Here is a 12,422-nt window from a genome sequence, read left to right on the forward strand (position 1 = left end):
TCTGGACCCTGCGAAAGCTTGGCAGTGCCGTTTTGGACTGGTCAGTCTTTAAAGCATTCATCACAGAAAGAGGGAAAAGGGATGTCCATAAAAATGACATTTCAATCTACTCAAATTCCCTGGACCAACACGTGCAGCATAACAAATTGGCCTGTTTTAGAGCGTCTTAGCAGAAAGGCAGAAAAGTGTGAAGTCCCAAATCATGCTGCTGGGTTATAAATCAAGACGATGTTGTCGAGTAATAGCGGATTGGCCCACTTCCCTAAAGATCCACAAAGTGAGAAGAGTTTGCCGATTTCGACCGACAACATTTCAGCACCATTGCAACACATCTCACTTACTCTCAGTGTCCGAGTCCAAGTAGTGGAATTGTATAAACCTGAAGCAGATGTTGCTTTTCCCAACCTAAAACAAGATCCCTGTCTTTAAGCACACACATCTGTGTCTATCATTCATAGTATACGGAGACACCTCTGAGTGGGAAGGAAGCCACAACTCAGGATAACACTAGAGGAGGTGGTTCTGTCATTGCAGTCTCACCACAATTCCCAGCACTTGTTATTCACAGATTTCCACACTCCACACTCACCCACTCTCCCATAAATATCCCTGAGTTTGTGAAGTCTCAGTCAAAGCTGGAGTGTGTGACATTTCCAAGCCTTTGTACTCTGCCAGCTTGTCTCTTTGTTTTGACTGAGGTTTTATTTTGTACCTCATTATTCCATTAGCTTTGTCTAATTCAGTCCTGTTTACAAATATCCTGACACTTAGCCTGTCTCTGGATCTGACTGAATATCTGTTTTGTTTGTTCGTCTGAGTGTTTTTTTTTTGTTTGTTTGTTTAATAAAAGCCAAAAACCTGTGTGTCTGTCTGTCTGTCTGCCATCATGACAGCATAGAAAAGAAAATTTAATTTCCTCTTAGATAAATTCATTTTACTCGAAGGTTCAATAGTAAAGGATGAACTGGGAAAGGAAACATTTCGGATTGTCAGTGAATTTAATTCAATATTGTTTTCATAGCATTTTAAACAGAAGGCATTGTCACAAACTAGCTATACAAACATAGTATATATATATATTTATAAAATAAGGAAATAACTAAATCATGAAACATAAATATTTCTTAACTGTCAATATTAATCTGTTTTGTACACTGTATTTCTTAGAACGTAATATTTTTGTACATATTTTATACCATAAATTCTGTTCATGCAGTTAATATCTAATATATTTTTGAACAGTAAGGCATTCACTGACTTCAATGTGTTATGTTTTTACCAGCTCAACACTGCCCCCATTAGACACAACACCGGTACTGCACTCGACTTTTTCTGTACTAACCACCATGATATTATATTATATTATATTATATTATATTATATTATATTATATTATATTATATTATATTATAATCTTCCGGAAATGTCAGATTTGTAGAAAAATAAATAATAAACCTATGACTCTGCTAAAACATTAGACACATCATGAGATTTCCTCGTTTCAAGCGATAGTATTTTCTTAAATAATTTTGATATTTATTATTTATTTATTATTATTTAATTATCAAAATAATAATTTAATTATCATAGTTTGTGTGTATTCATGTAAATCTCATTTAAAAGCAGAAATGAAACAAACTGATAAAACAGGTACAGAATAAAACCTTTATGGAGTCATACTGCCACCTAGGAAAAGACTTAATAAATCACCATTTTAAAACTCAACACTGCCCTCTTCTGGCAGAAAGAGCTACCAGCTCCTGATATTTCACATTTAGCCAAGTTTTATTTGAATAAATGTGGATTTGTTAAAGTTGATTCCTTTTTTGTGGCATTTAAAAATAATCTTAAATTTTGATATCAATTCTTAAAGCAATTAAAATAGTGGAATGTCTTAAAACACTCTGAATTCCTTACATATACGAATTAACCCCTGAATTTTAAATGCTTTGAATAAAAGCTGCCTTGATGCCCGATGACGCCTGAGATAGGCACAGGCTCCCCGTGGCCCGAGGTAGTTCGGATAAAGCGGTAGAAAATGAGTGAGAGTGAGATTGAATAAAAGCAACAGTGAAAATATTAGTAAATGTTAAATCACATCAATGTTTTGCTCTCAGTGGCCTGGCTGTAAATTCAAATGGATTAAATAATCTCAAGCTCTTACCTGTGTAGTGTCTGTTGTCTGTATTAAAAGAAAGAAGGAAATAAAACAGAAGTAATAAATGAACATTTTGAAAATAAAAGAATTCTGAAGTTAAAAGACACACACACACACACACACACACACACACACACACACACACACACACACACACACACACACACAGGTTAAAACTCACAGCGGCAGGTGGGTTTGGGTGAGTCCCACGTGCCCTGTTTGTTGCACTGCGTTGTGTTCCTGCCCTCGAGGATGAAGCCATTTAGACAGCTGTATCTCAGGACGGTGCCCTCGACTGCCGGGCCAGGTGGGGACACTACTACACGTCCGTTCTCCAGAGATGTCCACACCTGTGCACATGGAAGTACTGACACACACACACACACACACACACACACACACACACACACACACACTCTCTCTCTCTCTCTCTCTCTTTCTTTTTCTCTGAAAACTTCTCATGTGTTATAATGTGATATTGTGGTACTGTTGTCTCAACTTACACATCTAAATCCACTACTGAACTATCAGCCACCACAAAGCTACCTCTTCTTTCATTCTGGACATTAGATCTACTGAACATTATCCAGATGTTATAAGCTCACCTGTTAGACCTCATTTGTTCAGTGTCCAAACTAATATGTGCAACTTCTTGGCATGTGTATTTCTACCTGTTGCTATTAATACTATGACTTTTGCTTCTGTCTTCATTTGTGAGTTCTGATTGCCTTGGACTGCTGAACTCCTTTTGGATTTGTTTTCTGAACCCTTCTGGACACCTGACCATCACACTCATATGTGGTTGTTCCCCAGATTGTTCCCAACAAAGTTAGAAGCACACAATTATCTTAAACGTCTTGTAAGCTGTAGCTGTTCAATGTTCCTTCACTGGAACTAAAAGACTCAAACAGTGTTCCAGCTTGACCACTCCCCTGTGCACAAGTCCCTGAGCTCCATGATATTGCGTGTTACCTTAACACTCTTTGGAAGTGGAAGAACTTGAGTATCCTGCATAGAGTCCTGACTCTGTCTCAACCCCAACAAACATCTTTAGGATGAACTGGAACACTGACTGAACCTCAGACCTCCTCACTTTTACATCATCAGTGTCTGATCTCACTAATGCTCATATAGCTGAATGAAATAGAGGAAGAGCTAGAGGAAGAATATCTGCCTGTCATTAATGAAGTATTTTTTTTTACACCTGCAGTAATGGTAAGTCATCTGTACGATTAAACAGATTGCTGTTGAACATATAATTATTAAAAAATAGCAACAAAAAAATAAATAAAAATAGCATTACACTGATGTTATTACTAACACTGGTAAAATGCACTGTATTAAGCAATTGATGTTTAACAGATATTCATGTTTAATGTACTCTAAACCTCAAGGAAGTTCATGTCTGTCATGATGAAGAACAAGACATTTTTATTAACACAGTGATAACATGATTACATATATGTGGTTGGAGAAGAAAACACACTTCACAAAGTTATTCAGAGCAACAGGACAGAATCATCATCAATATCAAAATCACTGGACAGGGTCATGGATAAGCTTGTCAGAGGAACAATCTCATTTCAGATCAAATGAGAACCATGTGTCATAATAGCTTGGACAATTCCCTGCCAGAACACTAGGGGTGATCCAGGAGGGGTTTGTTTATGTTTCGTGTTTTCAGGTGTGTTTGCTCCACCATATCCTTAGCCTGTTCTTGCTATAGCACACCTGATTCTTATGTTTCACTAATTACCTCCCCTATTTATACCTGTTGTCTGACATGGTTTGCTGATTCCTTTTTCTTGTGTCTTGTTAACCAGTGTTTAACTAGTGTCTAGTGGTTTTGTGATTTTTAATAATAAAACCCATGTCTGTCTTCTATCCATGCATTTGGGTCTGGATTTTGTTTCTACTGTAGCATCCACACCTGACACCATTCCTACACACAAACAATTTAGAACTGCCAGTTAACCTAATAGCATGTTTTTGGAGGTGGGAAGAATCCAGAGAACCCAAAAGAAAGTAGCATTTGGAGAGTCGAAACCAGGAGCTGTGAGTCTAGAGCACTACCCATCCAGTCCAATACCTCGTCTCTAAACTCATCTCTTTGAATTACTGTCATACTAATCCTAACCATCTAATTATCTCTTCGCCAGTTCCCTCTGCGTTATTTCTAACGTTGGCGAGTTGCCATGACGCAACACCCGAAACAGACTCCAGCCCAGAGCTGTGTACGAGCTTGACATCTATAAATGAATTATGGGTCTCTCAGTTTTTGTTGGCAAATCACATGCTTCAATATGCATGTAAATGAAAACAGGAGCCGAAAGGAAGCATTTTCAACACGACCTCCGGCAGCTGCGGAGACAAAAATATACGTCTGACACCACTTGGCTGCGATCGAGTTATCCTAGAAATAAAAATGTCTGCCACACTAAATGTTTATGGATGATGAACTCACTTACTCATTTGGTACTCACTCATCGTACCAAAATGTGTCATATTTGTGTAGATTTCTTGTGTATCTTTCTTATTTGAGGCTTGGATAGATTTAGCATAATTTCTCAGAGAAAGTAAGCAGAAAACAAGAAACACAAAGCTTACAGCACTTGCTGCGCTGACTGAGATCAGTCCAGCTGCCATCAGGAAGACATTTCCTGACCTTAGGCCCTACGATGACCCGGTTGGCCCGGCAGATATATTCGATCTCATAGTCCACTGGTAAGACCTGTACGCTGCGGATCTGTAACACAACACACGCTGGTGATACACTACATCTAAACACATGCATGAAGAATAAACAAACATGGTACAAAGGTAACCTGCTCTTGAGTCAGGCCTCTGTATCTTATCCCTCCATCTCTGGGTGGACGAATGATAACGCAGCCTGCGGGAAAAGACAGTGACAACGTATTAGAGCTCTTTCAGATCCTGAGACATCTGGATCTTTATCTGCAATCTGTTATGTTTAAACGTTTTGTACAGTGTATGTATTATCTCATACTATTAAACGAAAAAAAGTATATGTTCTAATAATTTAGACGAAAGCTAAATTATTCAAAGCTTTTAACAGCATAAGCCAAACATTTGAGTCAATGAGCCAGGAACATTCATTTATTCATTCATTTTCTACCGCTTATCCAAACTACCTCGGGTCACGGGTAGCCTGTGCCTATCTCAGGCGTCATCGGGCATCAAGGCAGGATACACCCTGGACGGAGTGCCAACCCATCGCAGGGCACACACACACTCTCATTCACTCACGCAATCACACACTACGGACAATTTTTCCAGAGATGCCAATCAACCTACCATGCATGTCTTTGGACCGGGGGAGGAAACCGGAGTATCCGGAGGAAACCCCCGAGGCACGGGGAGAACATGCAAACTCCACACACACAAGGTGGAGGCGGGAATCGAACCCCGACCCTGGAGGTGTGAGGCGAATGTGCTACCCACTAAGCCACCGTGCCCCCAAGCCAGGATATGTATAATATGTGGGATTAGAACAGAACAGAACAGAACAGAACGGGGCATAGAAGCCTTTATTACCGCCACATATACATTACAGCACAGCGGAATTCTTTTTTTCACATACCCCAACTGAGGAGTTTGGGGCCAGAGTGCAGGGGCAGCTATGATACAGTGCCCCTATAGCAGGGCCCAGCAGTGGCAGCTTGTGCTGGGACTTGAATCCCGATCCTCCGATCAACAACCCAGAGCCTTAATCAGTTGAGCCACCACTGCCTACGCTTATATGTCTTATTATCATGAAAAATTTGCACACACACACACATATATATATTTGTATATGTAAAATAACCATATGTAGAATTATCACATGTAAAATTAGCATTTGTAGGATTAGCATACATAGAATTATCATATTTAGGATTAATATTTGGAGGATTAATATTTAGAGGGCTAGACATATTTAAAATATATCACTCTTGCCTGTCTTCAAAACTTGAGAGCCCTGCAGATGTATATTTGCGACAAGTATATTAGGAAACAGAAAACGATTCAAGCCCTAAATCAAAACCTTGTGGGACACCATACTGCATACAGGCTCTGAAATAATGTTTAATTAGCGTAAACCTTCATTAACACTCGTGTGTGCTTGAGGGAGACATGATTGTGTTTTTTACACTGCTGGGTATAAATTAGTTGACTGAGTGCTTGAGCAGGTGCCAATATAAAAATTTCAGTTTCGTGCATAAATGATCCAGCATTACTGATGGGAATCAGAATTGTAGTATTTAATGCCAAATCTATATATTAATTCCTTATTTCTTATCTCTGTTATCTTCTCATTTTAACCTTTCATACTCAGCTCTGATTCCGAGTTTCATTTTATTCAGTTAAATATTTTAATTATCTGCTTATTTCAGCTTCCAAAAAAAAGGAAATTGGACATTTCAGTTCTTTTTTAAGTTAGTGCCTATATTTCTATATTCTTCAAAAAAATTCCACAGTGAATCAAATTCACACAAGATATAAGAGCTCCTTTGCATGAATGTACTGTTTTGTTTTTTTTAAGACATCACAATTTCTTACACAGCATTTCTTTCTTGCATATTTTGCAAAACCGTCACAGCGACCTGATTTCCTTTTAAAGAACAACAAAGCAGAAATCCTAACAGTAACAAATTGTTTATTATTTGTACACGAAAATAGATGAAATGTTCATTGGCTTGTGTATTACAGTCTATTTACATATTAATGGGACTGTTGTTAAAGAACAACCTTCTCTAGAGAAAAGGTTTGTACTGTTACTTATAGTATAAGCAATTGTGCATGTAAATTGTACTAGTTTCTACATTTTAACTAAAAAAATAAATAAAAATAGCAGATTTTTCCTCCTAGCACATTTTTTTTTCCAAAACTACCTAGGTACAGAGGTCTAGTGACCCGTTTAGTGATACGTCACTAGACATGTGTACTCACAGCTAGTTATCGCCATGCTTTCAGGTACTCAGTGTTTGGTATCACTGGGTTCAGACATGTTTGATACAGAAATACGGCACATAAAGTGCACCTTCCTCGAAGACTGCATCGAAAAACATCTCTCAATTCAACCAAACGTGGAGGGATATATGGAAAGCCTGCGTAGTGTGTGTACTGAGCAGCAGGTGGAGCACTTTATCTTAAAATCCACTCTTGTATGGATCGTGAATAAAAAAATGACAGCTGTGAGTGGAGGCACTGAGTTTTACCAAAGCCATAAAGCCAAATGAGTAAGGACTGCTATGCCCATGGCTCTGCCGTAATTGAAAGAGGAGCCTATGTTTCATCCGGCGAATGTAGCAAACCACTAAAACCAGATTAATAAATCAGATGGGGAAATTGATTCTGGATAAGAGAGCTGTACATAATAACAGAGCATGTACAGGACGCTAAAATATCATGCGGTCCGGTAAATGGCAGCATTTCCCTGAGGCTCTCAGGTTTCCATCGCACTAAGAGTGCGGAAGTAATAGCTGCTTTAGTCTGTTATTACAGCCTCGCTCACCTTATGTGTCACCAACTAATTACAGTAATCATCTAGTCCAGCACCAGTGGCCAGAAGAGGCCAGTGAGTGTGGAGGTGTGTGCATGTTTGTAAGTAAAAGTGCTAATGTATGCAAGCATATAAAGCAGCTTTGTGTTTTTTAAAAAGAGTATTTTGTTCCAAGGAGCAAAAAAGTAGCAAGGATATTAAAAAAAGCATCTAAATGATCATGTTTATAGCACTGTTATTGCTATAAATGTCAGCATTGTAGCAAATCGTGTAGAACCATTGACAAGAACAGACAGATTTACATAAATATAGTGCCTTTGGCATTCTGTGTAAATATTATGCAATAAATGATTTACATACCCGCTGATGTATTCGTATATATATATAAAGGCTTTCAGTGGCTTAATACTGTTGATATTGTGATTCATTAGTTGAGCTAAATGGACGAAACAGCCTTGCCAGGCCTGCAGTGTTTGAGATAGGAAGCAGCCAATTAGGGCACGTCTGAAAGAACGTGATCGAAATTTCCTGTTTTCAGATGCACACTAATTCAACTGGAGAATGGGAGCTTAGACGTCCAGGGAAAACAAAGGTACATGGATGAAAATAGTTAAGTATTTTATACTGTATATATATACACTCACACTTAGAAAGAAATGTTCATACCTGCAGAGGTATTGTGTGAAGCCTCAGCGAAGGAGTCGAACATGAATATTATCACATGAAAAAATAATAGCGTCATGCCTCCACCTGCAGACAAAGATACAGAAGAAGAGAGAGATAGAGAGAAGAATTAAGATGATTATCTTTCGGACGCATCTGAAATCCAGTAATTAAAGTGCACTGCTGTGTGAAGGTTCTAAAACCTGTCAGATAATATCAGTTGATTTTGTCAGCCTGTTTCGGTATTCTTATTGGAAGAAGTCTTATTGGAAGAAAAAGGCTGCTATAAAACGCACATAAAAGGACACATCAACACGACGTAAAATGGAAAGCTAAAATCAAATCACAATAGCGTCATCAGGCACACAACAAGAAATCAGACTGTCATGGCTATCATGACAGTGAAAAGAAATAACACATCGCCACAAACTGCCGTCATTTTGTAGCTCGTTTGTTTAATGTTGTGAGCAAACGATGGCTCGGTGTGTGAGATTAAACACCAGAGCCGTTAGAAAACCACTGCTTGGCACTTAACCTTTAAATGTTCGGCTTAAAATCTAAGTTATTTTGGATAAAGGTGTCAGCCAAATGAACACATGTAAATGATTTATCAACTAGCTTAGCATGTATAATTAAATGAGGGAAAAGGGAAATGAGGGAAATCATTCTGTTGCTCATTTAGATGATAATAGAGCTGTGATTGATTGATAGATTGATTGCTGTGAGCAGTGGTGGCACAGCATTTTAGGCTCCAGGATGCTGAGTGTTTAAATCCTGGTATTGAAGCTGGCCTGTGTGGTTCTTGGGCAAAGCGCTTCCTTTCTTTTGGATAACCTTTTCATTAATTCATTCAGTCATTAATTTTCTGTTACAGCTTTATCCTGCTCAGGGTCTAGTGGGTCTAGTGTCTATCCCAGAAACATTGGGCTTGATGTGGGAATGTACCCTGGGGTTACAGTATTGTCAGGCAAATATGTAAATGTGAAGATCATGTGAACTGTTGCTCATTCATATGAATGCTCATTCAAAACACTGGTTTGTGGCCCGATTTGAAGCAAATGATCACATCACACCGTTCATACAGCGTTCGATCCAGGGTGCCATGGATTACAACACTGTGAGATCAATAAGATCCAGTGTGTGGCTGATGGAATCTTTCACCCTCCTGTTGTGTTTTTGATCATTCAGTCAGTGAAAGTGGGGCAGAGTGAGGACTGACCCGAACCTGGATGAAAATATATGGCAGCTTTCCAGATCCTGGCAGAAGAGAACCACAAAAGGCTGATAGCCTTTAATACCAGATTTAAAGAGAGCATCAATCATGAGCTGGTGAGTGGTGGAGGATGAGATAGCCACATGACCTACACCACAGCACCCAACCTACCACCTACACCCAGTACAGACTAAACCACTGAGCAAGGCTGATGCAAGTAACAAGGAAAGAAAGACTGTAGTGCAGTGGAGAAGGACGTTTGCCTGAGCTGCAGGAGAAGATTGCAGTAAAGATCTCTGCAGATCATTATAGTCACCAAGATCAGGTGCAGGGTCTTCAATCAGGGTCGGATTCTGTAAGGCCTTCTGAGCACCAGTTAACACAGATATTATAATACATTTTTTCACATAGTTTACTGGCCATAGCCTCATAGCAAAACAAGAATAAACTCCTGCATCATGTCACCGCAGACTGCAATGTGCAGAGGGATTCAACCCTTCTTCTTCAAGTCAGTAGCCAAAAATAGCAGTGGAGACTGCAGTAGAGCGGTGAGAAACAAATGGACGTGAAACCGAGCCTTTACCCTGCTCAAATGAGCATCAGAACATAAACAGTGGCAGGAAAATTGACAACATGAAGAACACCTTTAAAGCAGGAGTTCAGTTCGCAGGCAAGTCTGTCTGTTTACCCGTCAAACTACGTCCATCTTCTGACCTACGGTCCGTGGATTGTAAGTCATTACAACAGGCAGCGTAAATAACGTTCGTCCACATTTGTCTACACTATTCAGGAGGAGCTGAACAATTTATACAAAATAAGGAATAAACAAATGAATACAGAACAACTCTATAATCCACTTTCCAACCCTGGGTGTATAGTATACTTTCACCAGCATAGTTAAGAGTAGACATTTAAGGGAGAAGTACTTTCACAAGCCACATACACACCGGGGAGCAATCTGAGGAGCCAGAGGAAAAAAAAAACAAAGCACAAGATTCCCATAATGATGCTACGGCTGATCAGTGCAGTGAGAGGATATGACATGCACCGGTTCCTCATTCATAAGGCAATAAAAACTCATGTATTTCTGTGTGCTGTACCCATTTATGAAGCCAAGCCGCCGAGTACTTCTCTCTCAGAGTTCTACGGTGCTCAGTTGTCTCTGTTTGTTCTTGTTAAATAGACTGTGTTGTGCTTCTCCCCTTGGAATCTTTCCTTTCCTACCTTAAATTACTGTGTGGTATTTCCCAAGTGTCACGCTCCATCGTGCTTTCTATCAGATTCCACTATTCTCTGTTATAAGGGTAACGTTAAGTAACCGTTAAAGAACATAATTATAGTGAGAGACAAAAAAAAAATCACATTGTAAGACGATGAAAAGTGGGTTCATGGAAATCATCTCAAAAATCAAACAACACTCCTTTGATTTAATCCTAAATCCGAGATTCAACTCATAAAACTTCCTGAAGTCGTCCCAGTGGCTGACAACCTTTTCAACACCGAGTGATCGACAACATCGAAGGTTTTTAAAGGTCATAAAAAAGGGCGATGTGTTTCTTGTTTCTAATGACCTGCGATTAATTAAGATGTCAGTCTTAGACAAGCCTTTAGACATATTTTAACAAATGATTAGAGCAGCGATGCAGGGAAAACTGAGACAAAATCAAATTAGACTTTATACAGTAAGATTATGATAATAACCACTGTTTACATCCATGCTGAGCAGGAAAGGATCTTAAAAAAAATCTGCAAAACAAAAAAGGTTATTTTTTTCACACAGATGTTTGTATCTTCAAAGTAAGTAAATGTACGTAAATGGTAAATGGTAAAGTCTAACCCGTTCTGCTGCCAAGTGTTGGTTTATAAGCCTCTGAAATGTAGGTCTTTACCTTCGACCACTCTTGAACATCAGTGTACTGGTAAAATGGGTAACTGTAACTGGATTCCACAGTGAGAAAATCAGTATGTTTCCCAAAACGTTACAAGCTACAGTATATATTTTGATGAAAGGAGAGGATTGTGATAAAATGACAGTTATATAATGTTATAAAGTTTAGGCTTTAATGTAAGTGATAACGGGAACATTATTGTTTTGAGGATGAATAAAAAGCAAGGCGTTTCATTCTTTAATTATTTTTTTAAAATACTAGTGTTGCTGTGATATAAGAGGAATAAAACACTTTGGGAGAATTGTTACTGGAACTTCGTAGTTGATGATTTTTCTGTAACAGCACAACCCACAGTGCCACTCAGTCATTCCGTATACTATTAAAGAAATGCTACAAAATGCCAAATCAAAGATTGACTGACTGACTGACCTGAGAGAAAGTGAGACAGAACAGACAGGAAGGGAGAAACGTAAAGAGTTGAAAGGGAACAAGTGTGAAATACGAATACAGTAAGAGGAGAGAGAGAGAGAGAGAGAGAGAGAGAGAGAGAGAGAGAGAGAGAGAGAGAGAGAGAGAGAGAGAGAGAGAGCTAGGGTTTAAAATATCACCAACAGAGAAGAGACACAGAGTGCAAGATAGAAGAGAGAAATGAGAAAGGAGAAGAATACACCCGCTTTGATCTCCCCAAATTCTCCCGCCCCACTTCCAGCTCCTCATCGGCGTTCTCACTACCCTCCGAATGAGTCATCCTCCGCTAGCCGTCTTCCCTCGTGTGGAACAGAGCTCGGTGACACCCGCTCATCCATATTCCATCTCCACCCAGCTGTGCTGTGACTCAGAGGTGTTTCAGCACAAACCGTTCCCAGTGAGAGGGACGCAGTGGACTAGATGAATGATTTCCACAGACCATTGTTTTCTCATCTCATGTGTTTCTTTTTTTTGATTAAACTGTGTGTGTGCTATGATGAGGGATGATAAAAACAGGCAAGTGTGAGA

General features: G+C 39.2%; 1 protein-coding gene across 8 annotated transcripts in view; it reads right to left on the minus strand.

Moving 5' to 3' along the window:
• gabbr1b (gamma-aminobutyric acid (GABA) B receptor, 1b) overlaps positions 1-12,422 on the minus strand; it is a 110,546-nt gene that overhangs the window by 71,206 nt on the left and 26,918 nt on the right. For 6 of the 8 annotated variants that reach the window (XM_047816135.1, XM_047816138.1, XM_047816137.1 and 3 more), the window contains exons 2-6: positions 8,328-8,411; positions 4,984-5,048; positions 4,766-4,904; positions 2,340-2,525; positions 2,165-2,182 (exon numbers count right to left, since the gene is read on the minus strand). In XM_047816135.1, coding sequence (XP_047672091.1) covers positions 2,165-2,182; positions 2,340-2,525; positions 4,766-4,904; positions 4,984-5,048; positions 8,328-8,403 — 484 coding nt within the window. In that variant the 5' untranslated portion in view covers positions 8,404-8,411. Of the gene's footprint in view, positions 1-2,164; positions 2,183-2,339; positions 4,520-4,765; positions 4,905-4,983; positions 5,049-8,327; positions 8,412-12,422 lie in introns of those variants that run through there. The other 2 variants (XM_047816141.1, XM_047816140.1) reach the window with 2 other exon arrangements.

Source organism: Tachysurus fulvidraco, chromosome 7, assembly GCF_022655615.1.
Source record: "Tachysurus fulvidraco isolate hzauxx_2018 chromosome 7, HZAU_PFXX_2.0, whole genome shotgun sequence".
In the NCBI taxonomy this organism is placed as follows: domain Eukaryota; kingdom Metazoa; phylum Chordata; class Actinopteri; order Siluriformes; family Bagridae; genus Tachysurus; species Tachysurus fulvidraco.